Source organism: Eupeodes corollae, chromosome 3, assembly GCF_945859685.1.
Source record: "Eupeodes corollae chromosome 3, idEupCoro1.1, whole genome shotgun sequence".
NCBI classification, from domain to species: domain Eukaryota; kingdom Metazoa; phylum Arthropoda; class Insecta; order Diptera; family Syrphidae; genus Eupeodes; species Eupeodes corollae.
The window spans coordinates 37199149-37221811 of NC_079149.1; the positions used below are offsets into that span (position 1 = coordinate 37199149).

Here is a 22663-nt window from a genome sequence, read left to right on the forward strand (position 1 = left end):
GAGCGTGGACAGACAGACAAAACAGACCGGACGGACTCGAGGGACCCACTTATTTCGACTTTTGTATCATCGTATTACCAATGTTTGATTGAAATCTCGACTTCTTGCCAAATAGTTCCTACGTGTTGCAAGTAAAAAAGGATGCAATTTTTGTTATGTAGCCTTAAGAAGGTTTCTGACTTTATTTCGAAAATATATTATATAGACAAAAAGGTACATATACATATAAAAGGATTATAAATTTGTAATTATCATTTAATTTATTTTGCTAAATACCTAAATAGTATATAATAGTTTTTTCAGAATACATTGAATTTTTAAATAATATTTAGATTGTAAACATGAAAATCTATTGCTTATCGTTTTTTCATTTCTTATTGTTTTTTTTTTAGATTAAACCTTAAAAAGGTTTTTAAAATATTAATTTTTAATTTTTAGTAGGTACAAATTACTATTTAAAAAAATCTCTAAAAGACCTATGATTTCAAAAATGAAAATCACAGCTACAAAACAAAACATTTTCTTAAAAATTAATTATTAAAGCCCAGAAGCACATTCATAAGCGCTATTTGTGTTTTTAACAAATTTTTCAAAATGATTATCCGGCTTTGGGTCCATATCGAGCACAGACACCTTGGTTAAATATGATTTTCCATTCTCTAAACAAACAACATTTGGATGACCTGAGAATCTAAGAAAAGAAATATTTAAAAAAAAGAGTTCAATTTATAAAAATACAAAAAGGAAAACAAAATTCAATAAACTCACTGAGAAGAATTTGAAAGGTGGATTTCTTTGAAGGCAACGATGATAGAACAATCTAAAAATGTAGCAGCTATTAGATATTTTTCGAGAGATTTAAGGTCGTCAAAACTTCCGATTGACTTTTTTTCAAGGAACTTTTTTAACCATTTAAATGTTTTTCTTTTTGTTGAGTTCGCTGATTTGAAGTTCGAGCAAGATTGGTGAGTCATGTAGTCCTGAAAATACATATATATCGTTTTTGAAGTTTCAAATCTGTGAACAGGATCAAAGACAAATACAAAAAAGGAGCCTGGGATGCGACCCACACTGATAACTTCCCATCCCGTCTGTCGATTTGTCTTGCTTAAAAGTTTGTCTATATGTACTCGTATCAATTTTTACCAAATTTGCGTACTATTTTTTGTAGATTTTATTTTTTTTGAAAAAACGGACCGTTGGATTTTTATAAAAAAATTACTGAATATCGAAAACAATATTTTCTGTGAAATAAAATAAGTGCGAAGCCAATATTTCTAATTTTTGAAAAGCTATTTGAGCCGAAAGTAAAATTTTAGCAAATTTTAGTATTGTTTTTTTTAGAGTTTAATATTTTGTAAAAAAACTGTCAATTCGAGTTTTTTTAAAAATTTTACCAAATGATAAAAACAATATTTTTTATAAGATAAAATTAGTTTGATTTAGATTTAGATTTAGATTTATTCATTGAATGCATACACAGTAAGACGTACATCTTATAATATTAGTGATATGCTAAAATACAAAACATAAAATAGTTAACAGGCTACTTCAAAGATGAATTTATATAAATTTTTTGAGTTTAAATAAAATTTAATTTAATTTAATTAATAATTAATAATCTCATTCTTTAAATTCAAATTGATTTATTCAGTTAAAATTACAATTAGTATATAATATTTATGTACATATGTATATTTATACAAATTTTTGTAGTTCAGTTCGTTATTTAAAATCATGTAATATAAAATTCGTACATATTAATCTCAACTCTCAACTTTATGCGAGGTTCTTTGAATATTAGGCACTTTGAAAATGACTTCGGAGTTCTAATCGAAACCTAGTTTCTCCATTTAAAGTTTTCAAGTTTCTAGGCAGAAGATTCCACAGACGAATAGCGTAAACAAAAAATTGTTCTTCAGAGGTACGACAGGAATAATGAGGGTGCATAAGCATTAAAGATCTGCTTGAGGAACTGAATTGAATCCTATTATATAAACTAGAAGGTTGTTGCGTGTTTATTATGTTACAGAGTAGGAGTAGAGTCCTGTACCGCATGAGATGATCAAAGGAAAAGTTGTAAATTTGGCGTGAAAATTCCGAAATACGATCAAAACGACGTAGACCAAAAATGTAGCGAGCTATGTTATTAAAGGCGACATTCAATTTCCTTCTAGTGTTGGCATCACAGTTGCTAAAAACTTCGCAACCATAAGTTAATATTGGGATCACAATCGTTTTGGCAATCATCATCTGAGTGTTCAAGGGCGTAAAATGTTGTGACCCACCGCCACATTGATATGGCTGTCCCAAGTAAGTCTCCTGTTAAACAACATGCCTAGATTTCGCGCATTCGATGTAAATTCAATTGGTATACCATTCAAGCAGATGCTTGGAAAATACTCCAGGTTAATTGCTGATTTATTGATGATAACACATTTTGACTTGGTAGGATTTAAGAAAAGACCATTATTCTGAGACCAATTTGATATTTTTTCGAGATCTTGGTTGATAGTATAAGCTCCATCTTCTATTAGCCCCAGGGGACAACTATAGATCAACTGTACATCATCAGCAAACATTTGAATCGCACATCCCGAAATCTGAGTTGGTATTTCATTAATGTATAGAGAGAAGAGAAGGGGACCCAAAATAGAACCCTGGGGAACTCCTCTGGTTGTGGGAAGGAATGACGAAATTTTGTTATTAACCGACACCGCCTGAAATCTATCTTGCAGATATGTTTTTATCAACTTAACCGCCAATGGAGACAAACCATAATAACTAGAAAGTTTCTGACATAAAACGTGATGGTCCACCGTATCAAAGGCTTTTGAAAAGTCTAGTAATACTAGAAAAGATACTAGGTTATCATCTAATGCCAATCTTATTTCTTCAACTACATTGACTATTGCTGTAGTACAACTGTGCTTCTCACGAAAGCCAAATTGTTTACTTGACAACAAGTTCTGTGATCTGATATGGACATTGAGCTGTTTTTGGAGAATTTTCTCGAAAACCTTGGACAGGAAAGGTAATATGGAGATGGGCCTGAATTCATCCGTGTTTCGACCCTTGGGAATTGGAATGATTTTTGCCCTTTTCCAATCATCAGGGTAAACGCCCGTCATAATTATAGTGTTGAAGATATGGGTCAAATAGGTTAAGATGTATGGTAAAATTGCTTTCACAAAAACTGGATGTATGCCATCGATTCCAACCGCATTCGATTTGATGCTAAGTAAGCTTTCAACGATATCTGTATTATCAATACCAACAAAGTCAAATGACATACCTTGGTGAGAAGTATTAAGAGATTCCCGAGTAAGTGATGAGGATGAGTTATGAGAGAGATGTGGAAAAGGAAGCGAAACAAAGTTTTGGTTTAATACATCTACATCTATGTTCCCATTATACTCAATATTAGATCTACCTACCCCTAATTCTCTTAAATTTTTCCATAATTGGCGTTTGTTGGCTGTAACTAACTTTAAACTGTACGCTTCGATTTTAGCGGATCTAATTTTAGCATTTGCTTGGTTACGAAGAGTACGATAGGTTTCGAAGTGTATTACAAGTCTATATCTCTTCCACTCACGGTAAGCACGATCCCGTTGAAATAGAAGCCTACGAATTTCATTCGAGAACCAAGGACGTTGATAATTTATAGCATTTATTCTTCGGATTGGTATATGGTTGTTAAACAGGTTTGAAATATTAGAGTTCAAAAACTTAACTTGGTCATTAGGTGAGGGGAGGTAGAAGACTCTGTCCCAATCAATGTTCTGCAGATTTAGTTCAAGGCTAGTATAGTCTACCCTGTGAAAATCACGATACACATATGGGGTTTCAGTTGTATGTTTCCTAAAATCAAATCTTAAATAAATAAGATCATGTTTCGAAAATGCTGGTGCCGATAACTGGTCATAATGCAAAACGTCGCTTAATTCACTTACAAAAAATGCGTCTAAAAGTGTTTGTGAAGTACCTACAAAATGAGTTTGAAGCCAATATTTAAAATTTTTGAAGAGATATTTGAGTCGAAAATCAATTTTTACCAACTTTGAGTATTGTTTTTTTTAGGTTTTTTATTTTTTATAATAAAACTGTCAATACGATTTTTCTCAAAATTTTTCCTAATGTTGAAAACAATATTTCTTATAAGAAAAAATTAGTTAGACGCTATTATCTCAAAGTTCTTAAAATATTTTTGAGTCGAAAATCATTTTTTACCAACTTTTGTTAATTTTTTTTCGGTTTTTAATTTTTTGTAAAAAAACTGTCAATTCTATTTTTTTCAAACTTTAACTGAATGTTGACAACAATATTTTTTGAAAGATAAAAGTGAATTAAAGCCAATATCTCAAAGTTTTGAAAAGATATTTGAGTCGAAAATCAATTTTTACCAACTTTTATACATTTTTTTAGGTTTTTGTTTTTTGTAAAAAAAACTGTCACTTTGATTTTTCTCATTATTTTTCCAAATGTTGAAAACAATATTTCTTATAAGATAAAATAAGCTTGAAGCCTAAATTTCAAGTTTTTCAAAAGATATTTGAATCGATATTCAATTTTTACGAACTTTGAGTAATGTTTTTTTAGATTTTTATTTTTTATAAAAAAAACTGTCAATTAGATTTTTCTCAAAATTTAATCAGATGTCAAAAACATTATTCTTCATTGCACAAAATTGTTTTGGAGATGAAATCATATTTAAGTCGTAAAATTTTGGGGGTAACAAATTTTTTTTTTCAGTTTTATTGATTTATAAAAAAAAACGTTATATTGATTTTTTCCAAAAAATATACCTGTTTGGTATTATATTAAATTTAATTCAAGTCTCTAGCGTTTTTCGTTCGTATGATATTTAGGGTTAACCAAAATTTTCACCTTTTTTTCAAACTGCTATGGTAAAAAAAACACCCACGCAATTTTCTTGAGAGCCCTTTCTGCATCTTTCTGCCTTATTATCTGTATAACAAAATTTATTTTAAGTTGATATCTCTTATGGTTCTTGAGCTATGGAGGACGAAAAAAAGTGGCGAACGTACGGACGTACGGACGTACGAACGTACGTACACACGCTCTCACAGACATCTTTCTAAAAATCTTTTATTTCGACTCTAGGGACCTTGAAACGTCGAGAAATGTCAAAATTTTGAATTTGCAAATCGGACCCATTACAATAACTTCCTATGGGAAGTTAATAAACTACAAGCTTTAACATCCGTGAAAGCTTTAAGACTTCATACCATTTTACCATCCTTCAAAAGTGAAGTTGAATAAGACTCCGCTGCGTGTAAAAGTGAAATGTAAGGCCAAGACATCAACAAACGAATAGATGCAATCAGTCTAAAATCCGAATAAAAATAATCAAAGTCATATAACAACATCCAACTTAGGTTTATGTTTAAATATTCCTTTTAACTAGCTTTTTCCAAAGAAGGATAATATGGCATAAACATAATTTATGCAATTCACATATTCATTAAATTTTTACTATTGCTAGATTAAATGCTTAAAACAATAAACCAGAACTTCAAAGAACTTATAAACGAGTATAAAATAACCCAAGGAAACGGATCCTTAAATTTAATTCTACTATTTAAATGCCAAAAAGAAAGTAGGTAGTATAAAAACTTAGAGGATAAAACCTGGCATCGCATTTGTAGAGTTGCACACACAAAAATTTAAAAGGAAACATTTTACTGGCAGCAAAATGTTAAATACAAATAAAAAAAAAACTATACCAATTCAACGCGCTTTCCAAGGACTTGGTCACGAGCGAAGCGCAGGGAACGAACAAGGATGAAAAACGACCGACCGACTCGTTTTCCTATCCTTCGTTGGTATTCGCATTCTCAGAGCTGTTTGTGTATTCAGAATTCACACAACAGTGCAATGAAACGGAAAGCATAAATATAATAATAAAAAACACATGAAGGAAAAAATGAAATTTAAGCTAACGATTTAGTCCTTTTCTGTTGTTTTTTCTTTCGTCCTTTTTTATTTCATCACAATCACACATTTGCCATCACCTTCACAGTATACAGTACACCTACCTTAGCAAGAAGTTGAATGTTTAAAATTCTCTCAAGGACACCAGTTCCGCCAGGTTTTCCCGAGTAGTTCCGCAACAGACAGTTAATAATCAGATCCTGGAACGTTGTCAGATCACTACAGAGAGAGAATTATGAACATATAAAAATCCTCAAATGTTTTATCCTTGATAATAAAATAGTTACCCATTGAATAACTTTTCTTTTAGTTCTTCAAGAGAAATGGTATTGGTTTGGTCACCATAGATAAGATTCCCATTACGAAAAATGCGCAAATTATTTTGTGGACATTCAAGAAGTGCATTTAAGGACTTTCGCATCGCCTCTGGTTTTCTATATAGAGAGAGAGTTATCCTTTTTACAATTTTCAATATTTCCATATACATAATACGAACCCTGAAAACATGTCAATGGGGCAGTATGCACTCACTTTGGATATCTTATGAGCCCGAAGCTAAAATAATAGAAAAACCAAAAGATATAATAGAAAGGCAAAAAGGACCGCAGGATACCCTCGATTTACCTTAGAAAATTGCATTGTACAGTAACGACACCTTGTCGAAGCTTTTAGGTTGAATGGATTGAGAAATGGCGTTGGAGGAAGACCAAGACCAGTAACAGGACCAGGACAACCACCAACACCATCGCCATCACTATAACCATCGACTTTGACTTCGACATCGACATCGATATCCTGCAGCATCCATCCTTGTTTTGGTTTAATATCGACGGCAAATGTGTCCCCTGGTGTTAGCTTTTTATTGAAGAAAATAAATCATAAAATTTTAGAATTTATAATAGAAAGATGCAAGATGCCATAGTGGCGGTGGTTGGTGGTTGGTGGTTGGTGGCGATGGTGAAGGTGGACTTGTGGTCCTAGAAAAAGTTGTAAACAAGCGCAACAACGCCAACGTCCGTCGTTGTTGTCGTTCGTCGTCGTCATCGTCACCATCGTCGTCGGTCGTTATTTTATTCTACCTACCAAAAACCGTTAACCGACACAATAAGGACTAAAAATATATGGAGAATGGACGGACGCGGACCTCCACAAACGCGACGGTGATGACGATGAGGACGAACGACGAAATATGTACAAACGACAAAGCGAAGAGCCACGAGATTGGAATGCATAATTTATTGAATTTGGCCAATAGGGACGCATAAACTAAGCCAGATTCTTGCAGCTTAAGGAAGTTTTCATCCACCCCAGAGGCATATTGCCATTGTTGCAACTCACCTGATGTTGTAAACCAGCAACTAACAACGTTTCTGGCAAGAGTGTAGCATCTGGCAGTAGGAGTCCGAATTGTCCACAAAACTCTTTGTCTAGTCGATGAGCTATAAATTTTCCAAACGGATTAAAATAGAAAATGATACTTTTGAAATTGAGTTGGTATGAGTGGTCGGTCGGTTGGTCGGTTGGTAGGTTGGTCGGTAAAGTAGTTGGGAATGTGCATTTCAATTTTGCAACATTGTTTGTCCGGTTCGGAATCGAATTTGGTTGAGTGGAAGTGGGAGTCGGTAGAGCATCCCCTTCAATTGTTACATTTGTGCTCTGGTTTTGTGTATAGGTATAAGGTAGCATCAGAAGTGGGATGCTATAGTAAATCTTTATTTTATTGTTCAAAGGTAAATTAAATGTTTATATGATTGATTGGAATTTTTCTTGTTTTGTTTCGTTGTTTTTCGATACTTTTCGTTGTGAATTTCTGTGCAGCAAGGAAGGTTGATATATTCTGGAGGAATGTGGAGCAACTTTGCAACTAAGCGGACGGGAGACTATGAGGATGAGATTGCAATTGCAATGTGGCAGTGACAGTGGAGGGAACAAAATGTTTTAGAAGTAGAAAATAATTTATGGGATGAAATAAAAACTATACGAAAAACATTGTGTATAGGTTCAGGAGAATAAATATTTCAAAACCGATTGAGAGGCAGTTATTTTTTGGAATTTTAAACTTTTACCTATATAAGCAAGTGTCTATATATGTATTGGACATGTAGATAGTAAAGGGTCCATACCTTCTATATGTATTAAAACAAAATTTAGGTTTTTTTCTGCATTCGATGAAATGAGAATACAATTTGTTTAAAAACTGAAAAAGAGGACTGAACACACGTGTGTATTTTTATTTATTTAAACTAAGTTTATTTTCAGTATAGAAAAGCTCTTTAAGGCTTTAAAGTGCATGTAATTTGAAAAAACAGTGGAATATACAGTCGCGTCCGCTTATTTGCACCACAAACAATGCAGAATGAGTAACTTTGTATGAAAATCACTTTAAACCACATAAAAATCCAGTTTTATTTGTGACAGTTTAAGCAACTGGAAGTGAAACTTTTAATTTTATTTTTTAGGTGAGTTGTTCCAACTTCAAAGATTAATGGACGCTTTTAGTTAAAAATCTCTATGCACGTAAACTTTTGCCTGAATTTAAGTATGGAAGGGTTTTAGACACAAGATTTTCGTCATTTAGTTGAGAGATCAAATTAGAGTTGAGTTGACACTTCACGTACAATTTCATTGCATTCTGTCAAACCAACTTTTCGAGAAATTATTTTAATTTAAAAATAGTTTTTAGTTAATCGGAGTGCAGTTATACGTATTAAATTTGTATGAAGAAGTCCAGCAAAAAAGTGATACATTTCTTGTGATAAAAATCTTGAACAGAAATATTCACATAAGCGGAGAAGACTGTATTTGAATTTACTTACTATTTATGTTTATGTTGTTAAAATACAAATAATATTGTCAAATCAGTCTGTGGGCTGGAAATAATACTATCAGGAATTGTCAGATCTTAAACCATGACATTTGGCAATTTCAAACATTCGTCTGACAAAATTGTGAAACTAAATTGGAAGTTTACACGAACGTATGAGACTTGGGATGATTTTATTTTGCTGGCCAGATCATACCAGATCTAAACTTAAGATCCAATAGTTAAAGTAAAAACTCCATTCAAAAGGGAAATTCACATAACTTTTGATATGAAGTGAGTCAAGTCAATAATTTAATATTCAAAGAACTTCAAGTATCTTTTATTTATTTCATTGGTTTTAGCGGTAAAGGGTCTACTAAATAAAAAAAGTCATTCCAAGATTATACAAAATATAGGGTTTTCCAATAACATTAATTATGAAAAGCCAGCAGAGTTGTAATAGGTCCACTGATGATCTTATGGTTTTTCTCACCGAACAGTGGAACAAACCTTTACATCATGTTGGAGAAAGTAAGATTATTGCACTTGATATTTCAGGGGTATTTGATAGAGATTGGGATCAAGCTCTCTTATCGAAAATGCGTGCTTTTGGTATTGATGAATCTGTTCTTCATTGGGTCAGACATTACCTTTTTGATCGTTCAATTCAAGTAGTATTGGATGGTTTTAAATCTGAAATCCACAAAATAAACGCTGGTGTGCCACAGGGTTCCGTTTTGTCTGCGACTCTTTTTCTTATATTCATAAATGATCTTTTGTCTGAAACTTCTAACCCACTACATTGTTTCGCTGATGACAGTACCCTCTGCTTTTCATATTCGTATTGAGATTCTCATCCTTGTTTTTCGGATGTGGACTACCAACGGATGCGTATGATAAGCTCATTTAATTCTGATCTTGACAGCATTATCCAATGGGGAACCAAAAAACGTGTAGAATTTAATGCTTCGAAAACTCAATGCTGTCTACTGTCACAAAAGCGTAACCCTACCCCAATGCCACTATCCATGGTTGGTACTTGCATCGAGGAGATTGAACAACTATCAGTCCTAGGTATGTGGGTCACAAACCACTTGTTGTGGAGTGATCACAAATTTAACATGGCCAAAAATGCTGCTAAGTGTATTTTACCCCTTCTGATCTGGCTATAATTTACAAAGCTTTTATTCGTCCCAAACTCGAGTATAACTCTCATATTTGGACTGTTGCTCCAATTACGTACTTGAGTCTTCTGAATAGAATTGAAAAAAGAGCTCTTAAAATGATAGCAAATCGTTCTCTAACCGAGACATTTGTTTCTCTTGAACACCGCCAGAAGGTCTCAAGCCTGTCATTGACTTATCGTTATTTTTATAAAAAATGATCTAGCGAATTACAGTTGCATTCCTCCCCTTAAACAATTCAACCGTAAAACCCGTATTTCTAGGAATGCCCAACAATTTACCCTCGAGCCCAATTTCGGACTTTTGTTTAGTACGGGGATTCTTTCTTTAGCCGCACTACAAGAATGTGGAATGCTTTACTTGACTCCATATTTGACACTCATTACAATGTGCAGACGTTCAAAACCAATGTGCATCGGTTTCTCCTTTCTAATCCTATCCTCTTTTCCTAATTGCTCGCACTGTGTTAAATCATTATAAGGGTGATCATAACCTCTTTAGTGCGCGGACAATATAAAAAAAAACTTGTAGTGACTGCAGTTAAATCAGGACTTTGACTTTTTTCTAAAATCTTTTGACTTCCAAAATGACATTTCCTTTTGACATACGAGCTAAAAGTCATTTTGATTACTTTGATTTGAATTCGGTTTCATTGTCAATTGACTCAGAGTTAAGTAGACTGCAGTCTCTTTGATTTAATTAAGCCTTTAAAATCATCTAAGATCAATTTTGGAAACCAGTAAGTGACTTAAATCAGCCCGACATTTGAATGCAGTCCTTTAACATAATCCATTCTGACGTTCAAAATTTACTTGCATTCAAAATTAAATCTTAAATGACTATGATTTCTTAGAATCAAAGAGACTGCAGACTTTAAGTCGATTGACTCTTAAACTGACTTAAAGTCAAAAGTATGAAAATATTATGGTAAAACTTTAGGTAAAAAGCTTAAATCAAATCAAAAGTTTAAATTTTAGTTAATTTACAACTTCGATTTTTATAGCTTTCACTTTTAAAAGCTGTCATATTTTGACATTTGACACTACGTCTCCGTTACTTAAAATGGATCGGTACACGTGTATTATATCGAAAATGTGATCACGTTTGGAACTTTTGTTAATGTTAGGAAAAGCATGTCAAGACAATTAAAATAAGTAATGGGAACCTAGTGCTTTATTTTTAGTTCAGTTTTCAGCCAATAAATCTCTATTTAATCACCTTTGTCAATTTTTTAACTAAATGTTACAAAGTTGATCAAATAATATATACTAGACTTTCATAACTCAATTACAAGAATAGATTGATAAATCGAATCTAATCCGTATTTATTTTTGGTGGATCAAAAGATTGAATATAAACAGGATTGAAATGTCATTCCAAAAACTAGCTATAAACTTGTTTTAGGTATTCTAACTTCAATCTTTGTATATGTATTTGAATAGCACTATCATCAAACACAAAATTTTGTTTACGGATAGCGGAACGTGGTGGCGCTGCCAGTACTAAAATTAAGTGTGGAATCTAAGAGCGATTGGACGCATAAAAATATTGAAATAAATAAATAAAATAAGTAGTGGGTGGGAATGTAGAAAAATATGTATTAATGAGGGTAGACTGGTATGTATTAAGCGGAATTGTAAGGACTTAAGCCGCTTCGTCATTGCAGTTAAGCCATGACTTAATCTAGAATTAAATGGTCAACTTAAAGAGCCAACGCATTGACTCTCTGACGCTTTCAATTGTAGGTCTGCAAATGACATCAATTTTAGTCCAGAGTCAACGCGTTGATCGTTTACGTTGACCTTCTAATAGTAAGAAAGTTTCTAGGGAATAATTTTGTTAAATTAATGAATTAAACCAAAAAAGTAACAACATTTATAAGAACCTTCAAAAAAAAACGGACAAATGGCTAACTTTTATGTAAGGTGAGTTTAGGCTTAAGTGGCTGCGCATTCACAATCCACACACTTAGGCTAAAAGAAAATGCCCATTGTGATACCACACGAATCTAGAGAATTACTTCTTAATAGTCGAACCATTTTGAGCTTTTTTTTAAAGCAAAGAAGATATTTGATATCCTTTTTAACTAATTTACTGGGATTATCAAAAGAGTAGTCTCCCAGATGAAGTTGGCGTCTTAGTGAAAGAGCAGAGAAGGTGAGAGATTGTTTCCTCTTCTTCCACGTACATACAGCTCCTGCAGAAGTCATTTGAGGATACACCAAGTAGTATTGCTTTTCTGCCTATAAGACAGTGTCCCGTAAGGACACCTATTAGGGAGCTAATATGAATTCTGCTTTGATATAACAAGTCTTTAGAGCGCTTTAGGTTAGTGAAGGCCATATGAGTTTTGTGGCTACGCATGTTGGTGAATTGTGCTACCTAGAGTTTGCTATCGTAAAAGCTGTTTCTTTTAGCAGAAGTTTACATGTAGCTATCGGTATGACGGTTCTATTTTTAGCGAGTTAATCGGCTCTACAATTCCTGTTATGTCTCTATGGCCCGGCACCCAACAGAGGTGAATATTAAATTGCTGCGCCATCTCCATTTGTCTTGGATCCATCTGTGTAAAATTAATGCTTTTGTCATCCAGGAGATTCATCTCTAGATGGAATGGATAACTGGAAGTTTTTATCAAATTGGGGTTTAAAAATAATGTAGTCTATGTACTTTGGTATAGAACCAAATAGGTTCAAAATGATGGAGTGCCCCACATTGTTGTTTGTCCATTGAGGTGAGGCGTCGAGTCTTATCGCTGTACTCGCTGCCACTTGTTTACTGAAGATGTCGAGGGGTGTCAGATGGAGGAGAGTGTCTAACGCTGCTGAGGGTGTGGTTCTCAATGCCCCGCTTATGCAAAGACATGCAGTGCGCTGAATTCTGCTAAGTTTGTCGAAGTCTCCAGTGAAGTCCACCATACTGTAACACCGTGCATAAGTATCGGATGACCGATGTGTATAGCCAATAGGTTATGCGAGGTTGAAAACCCCATTTGCTTCCTATGGCTTTTTTGCAAAATAAAAGAGCTACTGTAGCTTTTTTAACTCTTTCCTGAATATTAGGTTTCCAACTTAATTTTGTGTCCAATATCAGACCATAAAATTAGTGGTACAGGTACACTTTGTAGCCTTCTCTCTTAAGGGATATTAGTAGTTGGTTAACCACTATGTTCCACAGGAGAGGGGACAGAACACCACCTTGCGGAGTGCCTCTACCGACAGACCTCTTCGTGCAAATATCCCCCAGCTTAGAGTTGATGATCCTGCTTTTTAGCATTAGATTAATTAACTCACAGAGTGAGTATTCGACGTTAAGGGTCGTCATAGCAGAAGTGATAACGGATGTGTCAACGTTGTGGAAAGCACCCTCAATATCCAGAAAAGCCACCATAGTATATTCCTTTTGCTCTAGGGAGTGTTCCATAGTTCTTACCAGAGTGTGCAAGCCTGTTTCTACCGATTTCCCTTTGCAGTAAGCATGCTGAGACATCGATAGTCTCTTATCAATGGTATGACGTGCATGGATATCAATCAATCGTTCCAGAGTTTTGAGAATGAATGATGATAGGCTAATAGGTCTTAGATCTTTATGGTTGACATGCGTGCATTTACTCGCCTCGGGAATGTAAACTACCTTTCTTTCTCTCCATCGCTCGCTCAGGGTCCATGTCTATTTTTCTTTTGTAACAAGACCTTGAGAAAAAGTTAAGTTAATACCCGGTCCAGGACGGTTTGTTGTATTAACGGATTTGGAGCTATCTGGGAAGTGGGTGTCTAGTAGCAGGTTTAGCGTTTCTTCGGAAGAGTTGGTCGATGTACCGTCTGAGTTTTTAAGACAACTAGGCATGGTTGGATTTGTCGAAAGAATCTTTCTCATCCTTGATGCCTCAGAGGATTCTTCTATTGAGCTACAGAAGGATCTTTTAGCTAGGCTCAATTTTTGTTTATACTTTTTGAGGGATTCCTTATAGATGTCCCAATCTTGGGGGTGTCTAGTCTTTTTTGCACGATTGAAAATTTATATAAAAATTACCTGAATGCTAAAAACAATATTTTCTGTGAGATAAAATTAGCTTGAAGCCAATGTTTTTAATTTTTGAAAAGATATTTGAGTTGAAAGTAAATTTTTACCAAGTTTTAGTATCGTTTTTTTTTTTAATTTTTTGTACAAAAACTGTCAATTTCATTTTTCTCATAATTTTACCAGATGTCAAAAACGTTAGTGTTCGTTGCACACAATTATTTTGGAGATATAATCATTTTTGTTCGTAAAATATTCGAGGGCACAAATATTTTTTTCAGTTTTCGTACGTTCGTACGTTCTCGACGTTTTTATCGCCGTCCACAGCTCAAGAACCAGAAAAGATATAAACTTCAAATAAATTTTGTTATAAAGTTAAAAAGGCAAAAAGATGTAAAAACGGGCTCTCAAAGAATTTGCATGGGTGGCTTTTTTACGATAACAGTTTAAAAAAAGGTGAACATTTTGGTTAACCTTAAATATCTCATGAACCAATAACGCTTGAAACATTACTCAAAGTTGGTAAAACCGAATTTCGGGTCAAATATCTATTCAAAAATTTAAGTTTATAGCTTTAAAATAATTGTATCTTTTAAAAAATATTGTTTTCAACAGACAGTAAAATTTTGAGAAAAATCGAATTAATAGTTTTTTACAAAAAACAAAAACTTAAAAGAAAATTTACAGAAGTTGGTAAAAATTGATTTTCGACTTAAATATCTTTTCAAAAAATTGAGATAAAGGCTTTGAGCTAATTTGAACTTTTAAGAAATATTCTTTTTAACATTTGGACAAATTTTGAGAAAAATTGGATTAGACAGTTATTTTACAAAAAATATAAACCTAAAAAAATATCAATAAAAGTTAGTAAAAATTGATTTTCGGCTCAAATATCTTTTAAAAATATTGAGATATTGGCTTTCAACATTCAGTAAAATTTTGAGAAAAATCGAACTTACAAAAAGTAAAAACCTAACAAAAAAACAATACTAAAACTTGGTAAAAAGTTACTTTCGACTCGAATAGCTTTTCAAAAATTGAAAATACTGTCTTCAAACTTTTTTTATTTCACAGAAAATATTTTTTTCAGTAGTTTTTTCATAAAAATCCAACAGTTGGGTTTTTCATAAGAAAAATAAAATCTACACAAAAAAGTAAGCAAATTTAAAAAAGAATTGAGGTTCGGTTCTTGATATATCTCAAATTAATTTCATTTATCCAATTTTTAAAAATTTAAGAAATGCTACTTCAATTTAAAATAAAAATCTATTTAAGAAAACTAGATTTTCAAAATTAACTATTTCTTTATATTTAAAATATTGTTAGTAATTTTAATTTTTTTAAGAATAATTCAACTGACAGCTTTTTTAACTCAACACGAAAACCTACAAACTTTTAAGCAAGAAAAATCGACAGAACGGATGGAAAGTTATCAGTGGGGGTTGCATTCCCGCCTCTTTTTTAAATTTTCTTCATTCTCAATCAACCAATCAAACCACACAATATCATCCAAAGGAACTGTTAAGATCCCGAACACTCCTTCTTCATAAACATATTTTCACTTATAGCATTTGCTGAAATTCTATTGAAAAATAAGTTTTAAAAAATTCTTAAAGGGGACAGTTATAGCTATCTGTAACATCTATCAGTAAAAACTTGAAACATGTGGAGTCTGATGTGTTTTATGTTGAAAAACGTTTATAGATATCGATGAATGTACGTCATTAAATCAGAAATATTAAACATCCAGGAGCTTCGCACTTTCTTTTTTTGCTGATTTTATCAATAATTCTTCTGGAACGCCATCAATAAAACGAAATGGAATTTTATTGGAATTTCGCACTCAGCTGTTCGGTTAACATTAAATTCCATCATTGCCTTTTTTTGAATGTATTTACAAAATGATTTAAGCTTCAAATGCTGAAGTCTTTTTATTGCATTTATCTTTTTATGAAAATAAAGCTCTAACATGTTCAAAAACGTAAAAAAGCACATTTTATTGATGGATTTTATTGATATCTCGAAGCGGTTCCTAGACCAGAGCTTTTTGATAAATTTTCCAAAGTCTCTTTTAGTAAAGTCTTAACGAGAAACTACATTGACCTCACACTTATTTCGTATAAGATGACTCCTTTTTGAGTGGCGCTACTCCTGAGATCATGAAACCAACAAAAAATCATCACGCATATTTTACGAAGAAAACATACCACTTCCACTCTACGCCTTCGCCATGAGACTCTTCGTTTCAAGGAAAAACCACTTAGGTATTTAAAAATTTAAGTCAAAGAGGTGAAAGTGCATCACACGAACACTGGAATCCTGCTTTGAAAACAAAATTCACACACGCAAATTTTACGCAACTGAAATCCCATCCTCAACCCCTGCTCAAACCCCGACCATAAAAAGTTCAACGAATTGTAGCTATACTATGTAAAGGTTAAGTATTTATACTCACCCGGTCTGAATGGTCTACAAAAGTCATTTATTCTGCGGCGGTCCGCCTCAGATGCTATATTGACAATTTCCGGAATATTGACGTATTCCTTGCCAATAAATATCGCCATGACACTAACAAATGCAACCAGCTCTTCAGGATGCACTACTGCTGCTGCTGCATCGTCCTCACTGTTTTCATTGGAGATGGCACCATCAGTGGCGGTGGCGATGGCTCTGGCGACATCAACATTCAAGCTCCCACCTAAAGACATACGTCAAAGTAAAATGGAAATAAGATAACAAAAAAAAAGCAGATATTATTGAAGAGCCTTCAAAAGTTGTAGTAGTTCTCTTATGGTCTATAGGTTGTTAGTTGTGTGAGAAACAGAATCTGAAACATCCCCTCGGGACAGATAGACATGTCAGGGTAATTCTTTTCGTATAATGGTCTCTCACCCGTTCTACCTAGTGTCTGATCCATATCGGGGGTGGTAACGACTCCATTGGGATTGGGATTATTCGCATTGGAAGTGGTTGTAGCTGGATGTTTCAGCTGCTCCTCCGACTGATGATGATGATGGTCTTCGCATTTACTAGTACCGCTCCTCTTCGTCATCGTCGTCGCTGTCGTTGTCGGCATCGTATTGCTGTTGCTGATGCTGATGTCGGATTTTGGCAGCCGTAAAACTTTTTTAAGTTGTGGCAGGGCCACTACCAAATTTGCATTACCCTCGGCGCTGTATATCAACTGAATTTGGCTAAAATCCATTTCGAATTCGAAATGAAACTTTCTGTGAACGAGTATGTGTACGGGAGTGCGAGGAAATGAGGGATCAGTGGTATATTCTATATGGGACTAGGTTCACTGGATACCAGTGATTTTGTGTGTGTGATGTTGGTGTGGCAGCGGCAGAAGCAGGAGCAGCGGTAGTACCCGCACTGCTTATGCGATTCGACTAGGAGAGGATCGGAATGGTAGTGTTACACATCTGCAATAGCATTGGCAGTATAATATAACTCCTGTGAATAGAAAAGAGCAAAAAGGGACACGTTACATACCAGAGAGTTGAAGCTGGAGCTGAAGATGGACAAATTTTGCAGTGTTATGTTTATCCGGCAGATTAGGATACGAATAATGGCATTAGGGACATAAATTTGAAAAGTGCTTCCATCAGACCATCAAAGGGCAAAGGCAGCCACAGTTCCATAGCAAAGTTACTCCTATATCAACAGACAGCGTCGTGTCGTGGATGTCGCTAGTCGTCTGATATGCGGAAGCTGATAGAAAAGGAGTTCGTGGGTATAACCAACTTCGAACCACACGACAAAAACTATAGGAACTAAGCGAAGGGAGTTAGCTTTGGAGTTGTGTGATGGCGGCAAATTAGACTACATATGAGTTGTTGGCACTGCCACTAATTTGTCGCTTTTTGGAGGCAATGTGGCTTTATGTTTCCGGTTCCTGTTTTAAGTTAACTTACATGCATAGGTTAGGTACGTATTTTGAAACTAAATGGTTTAATATTTGCCATGTTTGTTCTGCGTATTGTGTACTTAGTTATTTAATAGTTAATAAAACTTCTAATAGCAAACACGTAAATGAATTGGGGATAAATTCCAAATTAAGTTTAAAAGAACATTTAGGAGACGATTTGAATCTTCCATTAAAAAGTTCACATAATGCTACATTATTGGTCTTTAATTGTATAAGGTCCTTATCAGCGGTAGTTTAGAAAAGAAACGAATTTGGCATGCTCTTAGCTTTAGGGCATCATTAAAGGTGTATACAATAGATAAGAACAGTAAGAACCGCTTAAATGAAACATGCACATTTCCCAATTTCTTTTTACTTGATTACACTCAGCTTAAGTGAAACATACATTGAAGGGGAGGCGAAATTCTAAAAACTCTTTTAAACGAATTTTGAAATTCAATTTTTTTTGTGTCGATATTTTTAAAAGTCTGACAAAATATTAACACAAACGTTTTTGGTAAAATAAAAAAAAGTTTGAAGTCACTATCGTTCTTCGTTTTCAAAAAACTTCTGTCGAAATCCACATTTTGTCAATTTCTTGTTGTTTTTGTAGGTTTTCGTTGCCAATTGCATGTTTCTTAGAAAATAAATTAAAGTATCAATATTTTGTATACGGTAAAATATGGATATTTTTTTCAACATATTTAGTCAAAAACCAATATTTACCAATTTAGCAACATATTTTACTTCCCATTGGAAGTTATTGTAATGGGTCCGATTTGTCAAAATGAAAATTTTGACATTTCTCGACGTTTCAAGGTCCCTAGAGTCAAGATAAAAGATTTTTAGAAAGATGTCTGTGCGTGGCTGTGTACGTACGTTCGTACGTCCGTACGTTCGCGACGTTTTTTTCGTCCTCCATAGCTCAAGAACCAGAAGAGACATCAACTTCAAATAGATTTTGTTATACAGATAATAAGGCAGAAAGATGCAGAAAGGGCTCTCAAGAAAATTGCGTTGGTGGTTTTTTTACCATAGCAGTTTGATAAAAAGGTGAAAATTTTGGTTAACCCTAAATATCTTACAAACCAAAAACGCTAGAGACTTGAATTAAATTTTGTATAATATATTGTAATTGATATCAAAGAAGTAAATTTTTTGAAAAAAATCCATTACACGGTTTTTTTATAAATAAAAAAAAAGCGGAAAAAAAAAATTGTCAACTCCAAAATTTTACGACTTAAATATGATTTTATCTCCAAAACAATTTTATGCAACGGAGAATAATTTTTTTGACATCTGATAAAATTTTGAGAAAAATCGAATTGACATTTTTTTAAAAAAAAAAATAAAAATCTAAAAAAAAACATTACTCAAAGTTGGTAAAAATTGAATATCGATTCAAATACCTTTTCTAAAACTTGAAATTTAGGCTTCAAACTTATATTATCTTATAAGAAATATTGTTTTCAATATTAGGAAAAATTTTCAGAAAAATCGAATTGACAGTTTTTTTACAAAAAATTAAAACCTAAAAAAATGTATAAAAGTTGGTAAAAATTGATTTTCGACTCAAATATCTTTTTAAAAATTGTAGATATTCGCTTTAAACTACTTTTATCTTTCAAAAAATATTGTTGTTAACATTCAGTAAAAATTAAAAAAAAAATCGATTTGACAGTTTTTTTTTACAAAAAATTTAAAACCGAAAAAAAATTAACAAAAGTTGGTAAAAAATGATTTTCGACTCAAACATCGTTTCGAAAATTTGAAATATTGGCTTCAAACTTATTTAATCTTATAAGAAATATTGTTTTCAACATTCGGTAAAATTTTGAAAAAAATCAGGTTGACAGTTTTTTTACAAAAAATAAAACTCTAAAAAAAAAACAATACTAAAACTTGGTAAAAATTTACTTTCGACTCAAATAGCTTTTCAAAAATTAAAAATATTGGCTTCAAACTTTTTTTATTTCACAGAAAATATTGTTTTCGATATTCAGTGATTTTTATATAAAAATCCAACAGTCCGTTTTTCATAAAAAATAAAATCTACAAAAAATAGTACGCAAATTTGGTAAAAATTGATGTGATGTGATGGTTCTCGATATCTCGTGAAGAATAGAAAACATTGGCTTCAAATTAATTCCATTCATCCAGTTTGTATTCGTCTATATTAGAAATAAAAAATTTTAAGAAATGCTAACAAATTGGTAAAATTGGTTTTGAAATCAAACCATTTCATCATTTATGAAAACATTTCCAATTTGCTGAGAACAATTCAAGTAACAACTTTTTTAACATTACACGAAAACCTACAAACCTTTTAAGCAAGACCAATCGACAGAAGGGATGGGTAGTTATCAGTGTGGGTCGCATCCCAGCCTCTTTTTTTATATTTTCTAGAACAAGTTAGTTTTGCTAGGAACATGCTGACATTAACAATAATAAAATTGCCAAAAATGTCTAACGATCGTGTGAGCATACAATTTCTTTTGACAATAAAGCCATTTTCAGGTGCGAGAAATTAAGGCACCTGACTTTTACAAACAACAAAATTTGTATTTTAAATATTCTGCTCAATAGCAAAATGGAATCACTCTTGAAATATAAAATATTTCCCTAATATAACCTCATTGGCAGCTATATTGTCAAAAGATCGACTGATCAGTAAATATAGTAAGAATTGACAATCGTCTTTACTTAATTTAGCTTAAATCGATTGTTCTTTGTTTACGCTTTGTTTTGTTTTATGATTATTCATATTGCAAAATTATAGTATTTTCCAAAAATCTAATTTATTGTTTTACCCTCTGAAATATTGCACTTTCAAAATTTGTCTAAAGTTGATACAAAAAATGCCTTTTCAAAATAAATACCATAACACAATTTCTTGAACACATCCTCCAAAACCCCATTCGAATTCGCCTTCCATCTGTCATGCGGAAAACTCAACCACAAGACCTATTGTCACTTTCTTAAAAATACTGCCAAGAAAAACCGGAGATAAAATTGCAAATATTTTTAACTTACCCAGAATTTCTTATTAAAACTAACACTTGACTTGAACAAAACAACACTTGACACAGTTAAATAAACAATAAAGTTAATATTAGCTAATTTTAACATCCATTTTATTGAATTTTTCTAATAAATTATTTCACAACACTTTTCAATCAACCAACAAAAATATTTCAGAATCATGAATGAACTAACCAACAGATGATGTAAATAATACTGAAGTTGGTTGCGGTTTTCATTGTCGTTGTCAGTGCAAGAGAGGTCTGGTCAGGAATGATGGTTTCATTTCGCCGTGGCTGCGCAGTAGTGAGCATGTTCAGAGTGCATATCTTACAATGACAGCAACCAGTGAGAAATCAATTTTATCACTGTATATATTTAGGCGCTAAAGGGAAATTCTAATGAAAAACAAAAATTCATGTATGCATCTGGCAGTAGCTGGCAAAATTTTCATATTTTGATATTGTTTGTATTTTTATTGAAAAACTGATATTAAGCATCTCCAGTAGGGTTGCTATGAAGTTTCGTATAGCGTGGTTGCTGTCATATGCGTATTGCTATATAAATTACGTTGATGTACACAAATTATTCTCTTCGCGTCGTTTGAAAGACTCTAGCCTTACAGGGACATTGATATGGTTTAAGAAAATTGTTTAGAATATAAGAGAATTTGACAGTATTGACATTTTGTTATCATTCAGTGACTAATTTAATCACAATATAGTTTTTTTTGGTTCTAATTCCACTTGAGTTAATTTAGAAAACAAAAATGTATTGGTATTAAGTTTTTCAATTGGAAGGTTACAGTTCATTGCGAGTTCATGTCGTTGACGTTGAACCTGTCAAATTATCTGGCAATTTTCAAAACTGCTTTGAAAAATTAACGTGACATGATTAATTTTGATTATAAAATTAAATCGAGCAGCATTAAAGCTAAAAAGGAAATTCGTCTACTAGCAACTTTATCAAATACAAATCTCATCCGCCGAATTGTAATGCTTTCAGAAAAAATCACTGTTTGTTATAGCTTTTGGGCTTTTGAAAATGTCAATGAAGAACCAGTATTTTAAAATTTGTGATCTGCAATCAATTGACCTTAAAAAGATTGCAATAATTGTTTCAATTTGAATGCAATGAATTGATTGCAATCATTTTATGCGTTCTTGGAACTTACTTGAAGTCTTCACATTTAATTGAAGTTTTTGTATTCTTTTGAAGTCTTTGTGTTCTTTTAAAATCCTTGCATTCTTTTGAAGTCTTCACACTCTTAAATGGCATTTAACTTCAATTTAAATCAAAATTGATTTAATCCACTTTTGACACACCTGTTTGTGTGAGGTATATTGGTCACTTAAGAACATTTTGTGCAGTTTTAAATGATTGCAATCAATTGTTTGCAGTTAATTGATTGAATAAAAAATGATTGTATTCTTTTTAAGATCAAATGATTAGTGTTCAAATAGTAGACATGTGCATTCAAGAGGACACAAGCGTCCACAGGTTTTTCTCAAAACCCACCTCTGTCTATCAACTCCTACTCTCACCTCAAAGGTGTTTCCACTAAGGCAACTCTCCTTATCCAGACGGCAGCGGACGAATTTTCGAGATGGAATCAACGGCGCGGTGGCGTCTACAATTCCAGTAAGGTTGAACTACTTAGTGAACACCTTATAGGGCTTCTTCGACGGCTCCCCGTCCTTGGAGTTATACTAAGGATCTGGTCTTCCAGGTTGGGGGATGTGCCGTCGGTTTAAACTTCCTGCCCAC

The 22663-nt window shown here is 33.1% G+C and overlaps 1 protein-coding gene across 2 annotated transcripts; it reads right to left on the reverse strand.

Moving 5' to 3' along the window:
- Nucleotides 1–306: 306 nt before the first annotated feature.
- LOC129949417 (inositol-pentakisphosphate 2-kinase) lies at nt 307–21089 on the reverse strand. Of its 2 annotated transcripts, none has more exons than XM_056060863.1 (10): nt 20909–21089; nt 16858–17421; nt 16421–16663; nt 7297–7397; nt 6583–6813; nt 6455–6513; nt 6246–6392; nt 6063–6177; nt 769–980; nt 307–691 (listed from the first exon to the last, which is right to left on the reverse strand). In XM_056060863.1, the coding sequence occupies exons 2-10, from the start codon at nt 17168–17170 to the stop codon at nt 538–540; spliced, it is 1575 nt and encodes a 524-aa protein (XP_055916838.1). In that variant the 5' UTR covers nt 17171–17421; nt 20909–21089; the 3' UTR covers nt 307–537. The 2 variants fall into 2 exon arrangements, with proteins under 2 accessions (XP_055916838.1, XP_055916839.1); XM_056060864.1 differs by having other exon boundaries at nt 308–691; nt 16867–17421.
- Between the last annotated feature and the right edge of the window lie 1574 nt (nt 21090–22663).